Source organism: Nansenia antarctica (assembly GCF_963989245.1).
Source record: "Nansenia antarctica genome assembly, chromosome: 19".
NCBI classification, from domain to species: Eukaryota; Metazoa; Chordata; class Actinopteri; order Argentiniformes; family Microstomatidae; genus Nansenia; species Nansenia antarctica.
Window position 1 is genome coordinate 17,136,871 of NC_137692.1, and position 15,000 is coordinate 17,151,870.

Below are 15,000 nucleotides of genomic sequence, written 5' to 3' on the forward strand. Positions count from 1 at the left end.
AACAGGGATGGCCATTGGGACAGGAAGGTAGAGAAGGAGAGGAAGAGAGAGAGCAAAAAAGAATGAAAGAAGAAGAGAAAGGATGGCAGACAGAGAGAGAGAGAGAGAGAGTGACACAGAGACAAAGAAGGATGAAGAGAGAGAGAATGGGAGACAGCGATAGAGAAGAAAGAGAGCAACGGAGAGAGAGAGAGGAGGGGGCAATGAAACGTACACGCCTTCCTGTCCGGGGGTCTCACCACAGCTACCGCCAGATAACACCTCAAGATTACCTCTACCTCTCTCTCTCTCTCACACTCGCTCTTTCTCCTCCTCTATTACGCTTCTTCTCCCACCTTCCATCTCTCCTTTCTTTCTAAATGTAGTGGTCTTCCTTTTTATGGTTGCCTCTCTCTCTCTCTGTCTCTCTCTCTGTCTCTCTCTCTGTCTCTGTCTCTGTCTCTCTCTCTCTCTCTCTCTCTCTCTCTCTCTCTCTCTCTCTCTCTCTCCCCATCACCATAAAGGCCTTTTCGGTGGTCTCTTCCCCCACGTCTCCCTCACACTCCCGATTTCTTTCCCATCCTTTATCTTATTCCTTTTACCCATACCATATCCCCACCCTTCTTTCCCTCTCTCCTCCATAAATCCATTGGTCTTCCTTTATTTCTTTATTTGAGGTCCCAGGCACAGAAGCTCATTTGAACTGATGTGATGGAGTTTAATTGTGTGGCGGTGACACGATTCCCAGAAGGGTTAAGAGGGGTTACACACTCTCGCCCCGGCATCAACTGCACAACAAAAGGCCCTTGCGCATTTTGTGTGTGTGTGACTGTGTGTGTGAGAATGCAAGCTCATATGGACGCGAGCTAGTTGCATCAGGGGAGGAAGGGCGGGAGGAGGGGGGGGATTAAGTGAGGGGGAATATGGATCCATTGAATGAGAGATATTCACACTCTCAAGCTGGGGGTGACAGAGAGTTGAATCCTTGAGCTTGGTATTGAAATAAACTGATCCATTGTGTACGGCAGGAGGATGCTCTCGAAAAAAGGTGGTCTATCGTTTAACTCCCACTGTTCGGCGTGTGACTTGTGGTGCCCAGCGTGGGCCAGTCGGACTTACGTGGCCTTGCCCTCCCTCAGGAAGATGCAGGAGAGGGAGAACTGCAGGGTAGCCGACACCACCTTCTTGGACAGCGGCTTGAACTTGAGTTTGACGTCCGTCTGCGTGGGCATGGGGCTGGCGTACTGCTTCATGTTGATGCTGCTGGTCGCCAGCGCCTTCCGCCGCCCCGACGGAGACTCCTGGAGAACCCAAGATTAGATTAGATTAGATTAGAATACATTCAACTGGGGCGCTTAGGTGGCGTAGCGGGTTAAGCGTTGACCATGTAACCGCAGGGTTCCCGGTTCGATTCCGGCCGGGACATATCCTGCATGTCATCCCTCCTCTCTCTCTCTCACCCATCCTTCCTGTTTAAAATCTCTACTGTATCTGTCAATAAAAGTGAAAAATATGAGTGGGACGGCCCCACTCAGAAAAAAAAGAAAAAAAAGAATTCGACTTTATTGTCATCGCAGAATACAAGTACAATACAACGAAATGCAGTTTAGCATCCCAACCAAGAGAAGAGAAGAGAAGAAGAAATAAATACCGGCCTGGTAGTGCCTCGTGGGGGAAGTGGGTTACAAGGCAGTGTGTGACCCTCTCTTATGGCCGTTTCTGTCTCTGTGTATGACCCTTTTCTGGCACGTTCTGTCAATCTAATAGGGGCTTTGCAATTGGACATAATGCTGCAGCCGGTTAAAAATGAATTATGGAATTGGTGACAAGACATCTGTGTCTGTGTACACCATTCATAACAGAACACAGAGGGAGGAATAATACAAACTATGAAACATCTTGGGGCAGTTCTAAAACCAGAACTGCCACAAAGCCTTGTCAGTGTTCGTAGATATGGCAACAAAACAGTTGGGGATGTTCTCCCTAAAAATAAATTATATGCTGTGTCTCATGCCCCTCTGGGCAGTTCTGCGCCGTGCTGTCAGCCAATGGCAGATTTGCTCTCTTGCTCGCTGTGTTGATACGGCACCCGTGCCATTTTTGCCTTTTCGTCTTTTTTGCTTCCCCCCTCCTCTCCCTATCTTTTACCCCCTCTTTCTTTCTTGTCCTGGAAGCAAGCTGTAGTTATTTGGTGTGTGTGTGTGTGTGTGTGTGTGTGTGTGCGGATGTGAGTGTGTAAGGACTTGTGTTAAATCTGAAGCCAGCATAATGAGTGATTGGAGAGCAGCTGGAATTGATACACACACACACACACACACACACACACACACACACACACACACACACACACACACACACACACACAAAGACACGGCACACCAATGCCCATCTGGAACGGCCCAGACGCTGCTGGAGAAAGCTGAATCTCTCTCTCTTTCCATTTTCCATCCCTCTACCTGAATATATACAGTACATCTCAACAGCAGGCCTGTTTTCTTGGCTTGGTTTCAGTGTGTGTTTGTGTTTGAGGCTTTGCCTGTGGCAGCTTGTGTTCTGGCCTTTTTCTCTCTTTTATTCTGATATCCTTTCAGCGGTACAGTTACTTTGCGCATCAAACAAGCTAATACGCTACGACAGACAGACAGACAGACAGACACACATATACAGATACTGTACTGTATTTTAGATAGACTCAGTTACATACACAGGCACTCTTACTGAAAAATGCCACAGAATACCGTATTAAAGTAGTCCTTTGCAGCTGAAAAGCGAGCCCTTTAGGATGCAGCCTTGCATTTGTACGACGCTTCACGAAAAGACCATTTCCCTTTCACACGGTGCTATTTGGAGTGCATATACATAGACACGTGTGTCTGTATTACAGATCAGCTGATAAGGGCTCTTTACATCACCTGCTGCCTGATGTCTTCACACACCTCGGTGAGGCTCACATTCTCTCCCGCTCTCTGGTGCAGACTCAATCACAGCCTTATCGCTGAGGACCATGGGGCATACACACACACACACACACACACACACACACACACACACACACACACACACAGAAATGTGTGCACCCTACATACACATACCACACACGGAAATAGGTGCATCGTGCATACACATAACACGCACGCACGCACGCACTCCTATGGGTGAACAATATCTTCAATGAATAACACATAACCAGTGCTGATCAGACACATGTGTTACCATCTCACTTGGGAGTCCAAGGCCCTATCCCATTTCCCTTTCCTACCACTATGGCTCGTTTTGGAGGGCCACTCGCTTTGGAGACAAGCCCTCAGAGCAGAGCCACAAGGGGCAGTGGTTGAAATCTTCTCCTATGAAATGGGACAACCCTTCAACCCTATCAACCGATGAAACCAAGTCATCAAATAAAAAAATGAATGCTTCATACAGAATAGTCGTACTCTGTAGGCTAGCAACCCGCGCTCCTACTCTGCCAGTCTGCACTGATATTAGAGGAGCAGTGACAAGTGCAATAACTAAGTGGCTGAACTTCAGTAACATTTTGGGCGTCATATGCCATCAAAGGGGGGAAATGCGACATGGAAATATGTTACAATGCAGGACTACCATGCACAAATTAGCCTTACAACATGTAACGTTAGTTAGATAACGTTAGACACAGAGCCCAGAGTTATTTTTATGGCGTTCCGAAATCCGACGTGGAGAAACAGCCGTTGTCCACGGCATTAGTCAGCTACATGATAAAACCCATTGTGGAGAGCAGTGAGCGGGAGACTGGATGTGAGCAGCGAGAGGGAGACTGGATGTGAGCAGTGAGCAGGAGACTGGATGTGAGCAGTGAGCAGGAGACTGGATGTGAGCAGTGAGCAGGAGACTGGATGTGAGCAGTGAGCAGGAGACTGGACGTGAGCAGTGAGCGGGAGACTGGATGTGAGCAGTGAGCAGGAGACTGGATGTGAGCAGTGAGCAGGAGACTGGATGTGAGCAGTGAGCGGGAGACTGGATGTGAGCAGCGAGCGGGAGACTGGATGTGAGCAGTGAGCGGGAGACTGGATGTGAGCAGTGAGCGACACCAGACTCGTACACGATAGCAGCGAGTGACGCACGGGCGGAACCGAAAGGGTTGTGGAGCCGGGCGCCGCGCGATATTGGACTTTACGTGCTTATTGTTTGGGATTAAAGGACTATTCCAGCACACGTGATGGGGGAGTTTTCAGTGTATGTAATAAACGGGCGGTGTCCCAAACCCGACTCTACGTGTACCGACCTCCCTCTGTGTCCCAGGCCAAACCCTCCTCTACGTGTACCGACCTCCCTCTGTGTCCCAGGCCAAACCCGACTCTACGTGTACCGACCTCCCTCTGTGTCCCAGGCCAAACCCGACTCTACGTGTACCGACCTCCCTCTGTGTCCCAGGTTGACTCTACGTGTACCGACCTCCCTCTGTGTCCCAGGCTGGGCGGCAGCTGTAGCAGATTCGGACAAAGAGGGAGGTCGGTAGGAAAAAACGTTTTTTCTTTTTCACCCTTTTTCTTCGTTTTTTCTCTTCCCTAACAGGGACGACTGAGCCTGTCGCCCTCCTCGTCCATGCCCAGACCCAGCAGGCCCAGGGCATGGCCAAGCTACAGGAGGCCATGGCCCAACTGTCCACCCGCCTCATACAGAGCAACCCAGAAACAGCGCCGCCGCGTGGCTGACCAAGCTGGAGCCCGACGATGACGTTGAGGCATTCATGGAGCTCTTTGAGTGGAGCGCCAGGCGTGGCCGGCGGAGCCCAGCGTGCCTGCCAGGACCTGACCAGTGGGGAAGCGGCCGACTACAACACCCTCAAGGCAGGCAGCCATCCTAGCGCAGAACGCCACTTAGCCGCCCGCTCCGAGCAAGTGCATGCAGCGGAAGCGTGAGCACGGTAAGCCCGCAAGAGCCCGGTTCGCCCACTTAGCGCGACGAACACACAGCTGGCTTACGCGAGGTGAGAGACCACCGATGATCGACTGGGTTGTGCTGGATCGCAGCATCCGGGGGCCTGCCGGGGCGAGGCAAATGGAGGATCTGGTCCACATGGCGGAGAACCTGCAGATGGCCCGACAGATGATGGGAGGACCCGAGCCTCGGCCGCGGGGTTGCGAACCAGAAATCTCAGCCGGTCCGCCCTGGCCGGGGGGATGCCCCGACCCCTCCCCAACTGGGGATGCAATCGGAGATCACAGTCCCGTGTCTCCTGACCACCTGCTGGGCCCACCAGAGGAGCGAAGCCCCGAACCTCTCAGTCCGTGTCAGAGGACACGATGCGTCCACACTGATCGACACGGGCAGCATCGTGACCCTGGTCTGGCCTGAGATAGGCGTGGCACCCTCGGAAATGGTTGCTTCCTCCCCAGGTTCCGCCCCCCCCCCCCCCTCGCGGCAGCTCAGACCAGGGTACCCGACGTCCCGATGGGGGACCAGCTAAGCCTGAACCAGACCCAGGACCTTAAGGAAGTCACCCTGCAGTATGGAGACGTGTTCTCTGAGACCCCAGGGCGGACCACAGCTGCGAGCCACGACATTCCGGAAATTAAATGAAGTGTCGGAGTTCGATGCCTATCCCATGTCCCGGGTAGATGAACTAATAGAGCGACTGGGATCGGCCTGCTCCATATCCACGCTGGACCTGACCAAGGGGTACTGGCAGGTGTCCTTGCCCGCACGGGCTCGGGAGAAGACAGCGTTCTCCACCAGGGGGACTACCAGTATACGGTCCTCCCATTTGGGGTCAATGGGGCTCCCGCAACCTTCCAGCGGATGATGGATCGGATCCTCCGGTCCCACTGGGAGTACGCGGCCACCTACCTCAACAACATTGTGGAGCACAGCGCCTCCTGGGACATCCGTCTCAAAGAGCTGCGAGCCGTCTTGGAGGCCCTAAGAGAAGCGGGGCTCACCGCCAACCCGAAGAAGTGCCACCTGGGTATGGAGGAAGCCTCCTACCTCGGGTATCAGGTGGGCTTGGGCAGCGTATGACCCCAAACGCCCAAGGTAGAGGCCATCCCAGGCTGGCCGCGCCTACGCACCAAGAAGCAAGTGAAAGCTTTCCTGGGCCTGCTCGGCTACGATCAACGTTTAGTCCCTGGCTTCACTGCGCTGGCTAGCCCACTACACAACCTGACCCGCAAGAACCTCCCAGACCGAGTGGTCTGGAGCCCCGAGGCAGAGGAAGCCTTCTTAGGTCTTAGGCAAGCCCTATGTTCGGACCCTGTCTTGGTAACCCCCTAACTTCTCTATCCTTTTCATAGACCACACCGATGCATCCGGGGGCGGACTGGGCGCCGTGCTGTCCCAGGTCCACGACAGGGATGAACCCCCGGTCACCTACATCAGCAGGAGGCTCCTGACCCACGATGGAAAAGGAGGCCGTGGCGATCAAATGGGTGGTGGAAAAGCTGAGGTACTACCTCCTGGGGAGAGACTTCAACCTGGTGACGGACCACGCGCCGCCGAAGTGGATGGACACCAACGCCAGGGTGGTTCCTCCTCCTACAGGACTACCACTTCCAGATGGACCACCGCCCAAGGAGGGAGCAGACTGACGCAGATGCCCTCTCCAGACGCAACGCCTGCCTATGGGCTCTCAGAGGGGACCCCAGCGTCCTGCTGAGGAGGGGGAAGTGTGACATCCCTCTCACTGCCGTCCTTAAACCTGAGGTTCCACACCATGGGCAACGCACACCCAGTCCCCCGTGGCAGAGTGCTAAACGGGAGATACTGCCCATTCGTGCAGCTGTCCCGCATCGGGCAATCACCCGGGTGGCCGAGGGAGAACCAACTGTGGGCTCGTTATCCGATGCGAGACCCCTGTGCCTCCTTACAAAATGCGGTACTATCTTGCACACATCAGCGTTAAAACACGTAATGTTAGATAGATAACATTAGACACAATGTATGGATGAATGAGATGCGAATCAGTCTTAAAACATGTACAGCTAGACACGGAGCACATACCATGCATCCATTCCCCCGTGTAACACATTAGATCGGACACTGTGTCCATTCCACCCTGGCTAGATTCTCCTGTTCGCCACAGGTAACAATTTATTTCGAAATAAACAGGATTGTCCAACAATCAGCAATAGTGGAAATGTGAATCGCGCTCCGATAGTGTATTTCTATGGTTGGGTCGGCACACACAGCAAACATCGGCATAATAGCGATTGTTTTGTTATTCTTGTTATAAAAAAAAGTTCTATAATACATTGAAATTACATTAAACTATGATAATATGATGGTTATCATCATTTTGGAATTTTTGGGGGATTGGGCCCAAGTCCAACCCAGCCCTATATACCCTCAATATTATAGGCCTGTACCCCACTGGCAAATGCTCCTCACACACTGTGGCCACCCCCTCCCCCACCCACCCTCCCCCATCACCCCCACCTCGCCATTACTTCCGTCCTCCCTTTATCCATCCCCTCTTCACCTCACCCCCAGCCACCTCAAACAAATGAAAACGGTAGAAGAAAAAAACACAGGTGTAAGATTGGGCCAACGCTCAGCGACGAAGCCACTTGACATTTGTGTTGACATTTGAGCCTTGTTGAATCAGGTCTGGAAAATACCGCGTGTCATTCCCCCTGAAGAATACAGCGTTCAAAAAAACCTCTCTTCTTTCCTTATCACTTTGCAGATTATGCCCCAGCCATTATATGGAGCTAATAGTGCATGTAGATACTTTAGGAATGAATTTTCCAAATGCATCAAACACTTAAAAAGGGGATTTAGTAAAGGGGAATGTAATTTAGTAAAAGGCTCTTGGAAAGGAAATACTTAAGGATATGCAAATTCCCCGGGAGAAAGAATAACGGTTTAACAGATTTGAGTCAGGCGGCAAACAATAAAATGTGCTCTTTTCCCCAGATGCAGCTTGTCAATCAGAAGAGGGGGAGATTAGGGAGGTCTGGGGTTATGACAATGTGTACAATGAAAGGGAGGACAATAAAGAAGTTTAATTTATTACAGGGAGGATATGACTATCAATATGCTCTGGTTGGAGCTACTGGAATAGCTAAATACCTGAGTGGTGAGGGGAGGGGAGGGGAGGGTGAAGAGGAGAGAGGGAAGGAGGAAAGAAGAGGAAAGAGGAGAGAGGAGGACTGGCTATATGCTGCCCCCTGGCCTCTGTTATGTTGTACTGCAACTAATACAAAGGTACTGACTACAATGTGTAATGGCTGTTAGGGTAGCTAGCTACCCAGATACCAGCTGGCCCAGTATTGATCCACAGCTGGTCCCCTGGTGGGGGGGCAGGGGTCAAGGAAGTAGGGGGTCCGGGGGTCCCGCTGTACCCCACCTCCAAAATGCCAATGGGACAGGGCAGAGAGGGGATAGATTAATTAGGCTAAGTGTTAAAAGAGCAGTCTCTATGGATGGACCATCTCAGGGCTGGGGCTTTTTGATCGCACACACAGACACACACAGGTTCTCACTCAATCACACAAGCGAACACACACAGACTATTCTATCAATAACACACACACACGCACACACACAGACACACGCACACACACACACACACACACACACACACACACACACACGCACAGACACACACGCACGGACACACACACACACACACACACACACGCACGGACACACACACACACACACACACACACACACACCTATTGATAAGACACACAGACAAACACAGCTAATCAGCTAATGGCTTTTAGCACAGTTTCTAATTGCAACAAATGTGGTCAATAATCCCTATTGATCAAGCCTCCAATAAGTGTTGAATTTCAATAAACTATCAAAGGTAAGCAGGAGTTTAAAGAATATTGCCCAACATTATCATCATTGTTTCTTTAGAAGATTCATCACTGAATTTTAAGTTTTAAATAGTGTGGTTAAGTATAAGACCTTATCAATGCTCAAACCATCTCTCATCAAAGATATTGTCGTGAAAAAGAGTGAACGAGAGCGTCCACTCGTTTCACTGCCCTCCGAGATAAGATGGCAGAGCACATGAGCTACAATCGCAAGAGGTTTTATTCTCTAGTCTGTTGCATCTACATTTTTGAGACTCTTGCAATGTCAGCCTGCTCGTTTTACTATGACGTCATCTCCCTGAGTGTACCTTTAATCCATCTTACTATACTTCATATATAAAAGCTGGTCAAACCAGTGTACAGTACAGTACTGTTACTCTGATCGGTTTGATCTTCGGTATGGATACTAAGGCCATATTGGTTATCCCTCCTCTCTCTTCCCTCCTTTTTTTTCTCTCTCTATCCTCCTTCCTCCTTCTCCCTCTGTTTACCAAAGCTCCTGAGGATGGGTAACCAACACAGAGAGAGAAGGCAGGGAGAGAGATAGAGAGAGAGGGAGAGAGGGGGATTACTATCACTCCAATGTCCTATCCCTATGCGTTTCACCACACGCAGAGAACAAGAGAAGAGGAGGAAAGAGGATGTAGGGAAGAGCGTACAGTAGCTAACGGTTCACGTATTCGTACCGAAAATCTTCGGTATGGGTCGTTCGGTTCGGTTTGCGTGTGAACCGTGTGCAGCGCTGTACTGCACAATCAAAAACCTTTTTAAGGTAATCTCAGGTGGTGCCAGAGAGCAGACTGGGTTCAACGTCATAGAGCAAGTAATTTCATTGGACTAGAGGCATCCCATGAGCGCTGATCAGATTTCCAGAGCGTATTTATGAACGCTCAGCCAGTACACATGCGCACACAGAGATACCAGTCGTTATGTCGAACGCAGTTAAACTAGAGCTTTAAGTTCCTCCAGCATCCCTCAAATCTCCTGTTTGGGAACATTACGGTTTCTCAGTTACCTACAATGATGATGGACAAAGACAGGAGGATCAGACAAAGCTATACCGGTATTGTTCAACTGCGGCTGGCAATACGTGAAGCTCACTCATTAGAGACGGCATCACCCGAATGTAAACATCACAGGTACAAAAAGAAAACAGAATGAAATGCAAACCCAGCTCCCCATGGCATTTAAGCAACCACTCGCTAACAATTCAGACCGGGCCAACACAATAAAAAACACCATAATTCAGGTTCAAAACACCAAAACCAGGTTTTAAACATGTTGAAAGTAATGGACCATTGTTACGTAGTTCCCTCTCGTCCACATTTCAGCCAGGAATTCATACCAGCCCTTTATAAACAAAAATTGTAAATAAAAGAAAAGTACTGTACAGTTCAAGTACAGTTAATTTTCTAAATGCTGCACCTTAATAGATGTTTATTTTATTATATTTTTGATTTGATAGAAAATTCATTTAGATTTACTTTTCAGTAAATGTAATTTATTATACAATTACAGTTTATTTTCTAAATGCTGCACCTTAATGGATATATTTTATTATATTTTATTTATTTGAGATAAAATATATACATATTTTTATTAATGTATTTACTTTTCAGTAAATTTTACTTTTTTATTAGTATGTTGCAGCTGGTTGCTGCAGTATTGACAGACGTTATGTTATTTAAGGAAGAAAGACCCACTGTTTGTTCAGTAAAAATCAATTTTATGTTTGTGATAATCTTTACCCTGCTATCCCGAAAACGTACCTAACCGTGACATAAAAACCGTACGTACCAAACCGACATTTTTATGAACCATTACACCCCTGGTGTACAGGTAATCAAAAAGCTGAACTGAAAACATCATAATTCATTTCATCTGATGATGAAAAAAGATTATCTATGAATTTTAATGATAAAACAAACATGTGAATTTATTTTTTAAACTCAATGCATGTCTGCGCGAACACACAAAAATCAAATGGATCTAGGTTAAACCATAGCCCTACTGATTATGCTAGCTGGTGAAGATCTAGATATATGATCAGCATATGAAAGAGATTGTGGTATCCCCAAGCCTCAAGGACAGTTATTGTAAATGGAGACTGGCAGTATGCACATCTTTCTTTGAAGATGAAGACACGCATGCACAAATGTATCTAGGTTTAGCCATATAGCCATACTGATTATACTAGCTGGTGAAAATCACTGCATATAAAAGAGATTGTGGTATCCCCCAGCCTCAAGGACAGTTATTGTAAATGGAGACATTGTACTGGCACTTCTCTCTTTGAATTCAAACACAATAGTATGATTTCTCTGTGGCAATTTGATTTCCCCTGATAAATGATAAGATAGGTCGCTGAACGCTACTGAATAGAGTATTCTAGATGGAGACATATACACAGATTATGACACCATTTATTCTCCTGCCTGCCTGCCTGCTTATGTGAGTGAGTGTGTGTGTGTGTGTGTGTGTGTGTGTGTGTGTGTGTGTGTGTGTGTATGTGTGTGTGTGTCAGGGGAGTTCCAATTTCCAATGACAATAGGCATGAAAGGATTGGACGGCTATTGGGTCCCAAGTAAATACATATAACGCTCATATGGTAATAATGAATCGGCCTGTAACAATACACATCTCAATCAATCACTCACAATCAATCACACACACACGTTTTAATTAGGGCCCTACGGTTTTCCTGATGAGGGAAACATGTTCCAGGTTCAGGTTCTAACCAGGCCTCAAACCTAAACGCCCTCCTACAGTCACCCCATCCCCCAGGGTCCGGATGATGAAAAAAAGAGGAGGGGAGAGAGAGAGAGAGAGAGAGAGAGAGAGAGAGAAGAGAGTGAAAGAAAGCGATTAGAAAACACAAGGGCAGGATTAGGGTTGTTTGAAGGAAAAGAGGACAAATTACAGCACACAGAGTGCTGAGGCTTTGGGTGAATAATAGTTTAGGATAACGGACAGTTCCGATCACGGGCCTTTTCCCCGAGACTCTGAAACCAGATAGGGGATTGTCTCTGTCTGCCAGGGCCTGGGCACAGCAACGTGAACGTGAAGGAAGCACCGCAACACCCTGTTTCACACACTTGTCCATTGGCTTGTCTGTCTGTCTCACACACACACACACACACCTACAAACTGCATATGAACCCGACAGGCTATTTTTAGTGTGTGTGTGTGTGTGTGTGTGTGTGTTAAAGGGAGAGAGAGAGAGAGAGAGAGAGTAATATTATGTGTGTCTGTAGAACACATCTGGTGTTGGTTTAAGAATGTCATTTTGGGCAGAGCTGTCTCTGATTGTAGGAGATGAAAGGCGAGGAGGCACAAACGCTCCTGCCCTTAAAAGGCCTAATCCTGACTGAAGAGGGTCCACACACACACACACACACACACACACACACACACAAACACACGCCCTTTCTTCCCTTCCAGATTCTTCCACTACTGAAACACACATCTGCGGTTTGAATCAATGACCTCCTTAGCAAGGTCACAGGTGGCCTACAGTATGTCTATCCTGTGTGTGTGTGTGTGTGTGTGTGTGTGTGTGTGTGTGTGTGTGTGTGTGTGTGTGCGTCTGTGTGTGTGTGTGTGTGTGTGTGTGTGTGTGTGTGTGTGTGTGTGTGTGTGTGTGTGCGTGCGTGCCTGCATATGTCCCCTCCACCTGATAGCCCAGCTCATATGATCCAGAGATCAGGTGTTGGGAGAGACTCAGTGCATGGCCATGGCTGCTGGAGAAAGCATCAGAAATATGATGCGCTAATATTACCACCAGCCAAAACCATCTCCCTCTCTCTCTCTCCTTCCCTTCCAATCTCTCTCTCTCTCTCTCTCTCTCTCTCAGGTCTTATCAGTGTGTCCAGGGCACTCTCTTCTCCTCCTCTCCCCCGGTCTCTCCATCGCCCCTGCACGGCCCTCTCAGACCCCAAGCACACACTTCAGAGAGGAGGGCTAATGGGAAAATAAATTACCACCGCCAAAAAGCCCTGCCTAGGCACTTCTACAAGAGGAGGGTGGAGGAGATAGGGAGAGGGGCGAGGAGAGAGAGGAGAAGAGAGGCAAGAGAGAGACAGAAAGAAATGGGGAGGGAGAGATATGTCGAGGGGGAGAAAGGAGAGTGAGGGAAAAAGAGTGACTTACAGTGGCTCCAGAGCAAAATACAGGGAAGGAAGGGTCAAGAGAGAGAGAGAGAGAGTGAGTGTGTATGTGTGTGAGAGAGAGAGAGATAGAGAGAGATAGAGAGAGACAGAGAGAGAGAGAGAGTGTGTATGTGTGTGTGAGAGAGAGAGAGAGAAAGAGAGAGAGAGATAGAGGGAGAGAGAGAGAGAGAGTGTGTATGTGTGTCGAGAGAGAGAGAGAGACAGATAGAGAGACAGAGAGAGAGAGAGAGAGAGAGACAGAGAGAAAGAGAGAGAGAGAGAGAGAGAGAGAGAGAGAAAGAGAGAGAGACAGATAGAGAGACAGAGAGACAGAGAGAGAGAGAGAGAGAGAGAGAGAGAGGGTTGTGGCCGCTCATCACTTTTCCCCAATTTTCAACAATTTCCTGCCACAGACATCAACACTGTTAAACACAAACACACACACACACACACACACACACACACACACACACACACACACACACACACACACACACACTCACACACACACACATGACCACTATCCTAACAATACTGTTAAACACACACAGACACACACACACACACACACACACACACACTCACACACACACACACACACACACATGACCACTATCCTAACAATACCGTTAAACACACACAGACACACAGACACACACACACACACACACACACACACACACACACACGACCGCTCTCCTAACAACACTGTTAAACACACACAACACACACACAGTTAATACCCCTGGTCAATCTGGGACTGATTATTCTCCTTGAGCAAGGGAGCAGGGATGATATCAGAACCCCGCGTTTACCATGGTAACGGATCGGGCCGGCCAGATTATCAACAAAGTGAGAGAGAGAGAGAAGGCAAGAGGGTAAATTGATCCAGAGGAAATCAGTTGGCCCAGGCTGCCAGGCTTTCTAATAAGTGTAAATTGAGGGCATCTCTGCTGTAATGGACACCCTGGAAGTGCTGACGGAGCACAGTCCTGCTGAGGTGGCCATGTGACTACTAAGGGGGAGTAAAGAGTTAAGGGGGGGGGCAGGGGGACCACCCAAGCTCCAACACTTCCCAGCTTATTAGAAAAGGTCTGAGTTTAAGGAACACACACACAGACACACACACACACACACACAGACACACACACACACACACACACACACATAAACACACACACATATAAACACACACACACACACACACACACACACACCTGCCCTGTCGCTAACTAATAAGCACAGCGGCCACAGACGCGTAACAAAACGATCTTCCAACTAGGGACCACCAACGCTTTGGAGTTGTTACTGAGCTCCCAAAACCTCCACCAGAGAAGCACGGACCACTAAATAGGCTCATCAGAGCCGGGCTGAAACTGCCTACACACCACAACTTAGTGCATTTAAAAAATAAAAAAAATGTATAACCTATTTTAAATCCCTGTTTGTTTTAGCATTTAACCAGGGTTTTAAAGATCTGACATGGGTATGATAGGAGGAGTTTAATCCAAAACAAGCTGATATGCTGAAGGAGGGCTAAGATGGCAGCTGACGCAGCATAACTGGCTACCAAGAGGCTCTCATCTACACACACAAGGTGCATCACATCAACGCTAAACGGCAAATGTGAGGACATAAAGGTATTACTAGGATAGCGCTATGCTTTAGTACATTCAATTAAAAGTGAAATGTGGATTCAGAAGAGATTCACATGAAAGCAGCGGGGGGATAGTAGTCGTAGGGTGTTTGGCAGCTCAGAACTTTGGGTCGCAGGGTCTGTGTGTCCATTTACACCTTCAACGTGCTGCCTACCTACCTTCACACACACACACACACACACACACACACACACACACACCTGTTTATCCACAAGCTTGACCCTGTGTGTATGTGTGTGTGTGTGTGTCAACATGCTACACACACACACACACACACACACACACACATACACACACATACACACACACACACACACACACACACACACACACACACTACATGTGTCTTCTCACATTTCTAACCCCTTTCACTGCATAAGCCATTATCCTGTGTGAGTTATATCCCAAACA

At 48.5% G+C, this 15,000-nt stretch overlaps 1 protein-coding gene across 1 annotated transcript in view; it reads right to left on the reverse strand.

Annotated features, from left to right (window-relative positions):
• The window catches only part of ehbp1 (EH domain binding protein 1), a 143,230-nt gene that overhangs the window by 78,048 nt on the left and 50,182 nt on the right, over positions 1 to 15,000 (reverse strand). The window contains 1 exon segment of the mRNA XM_080548996.1: positions 1,099 to 1,280. Coding sequence (XP_080405122.1) covers positions 1,099 to 1,280 — 182 coding nt within the window.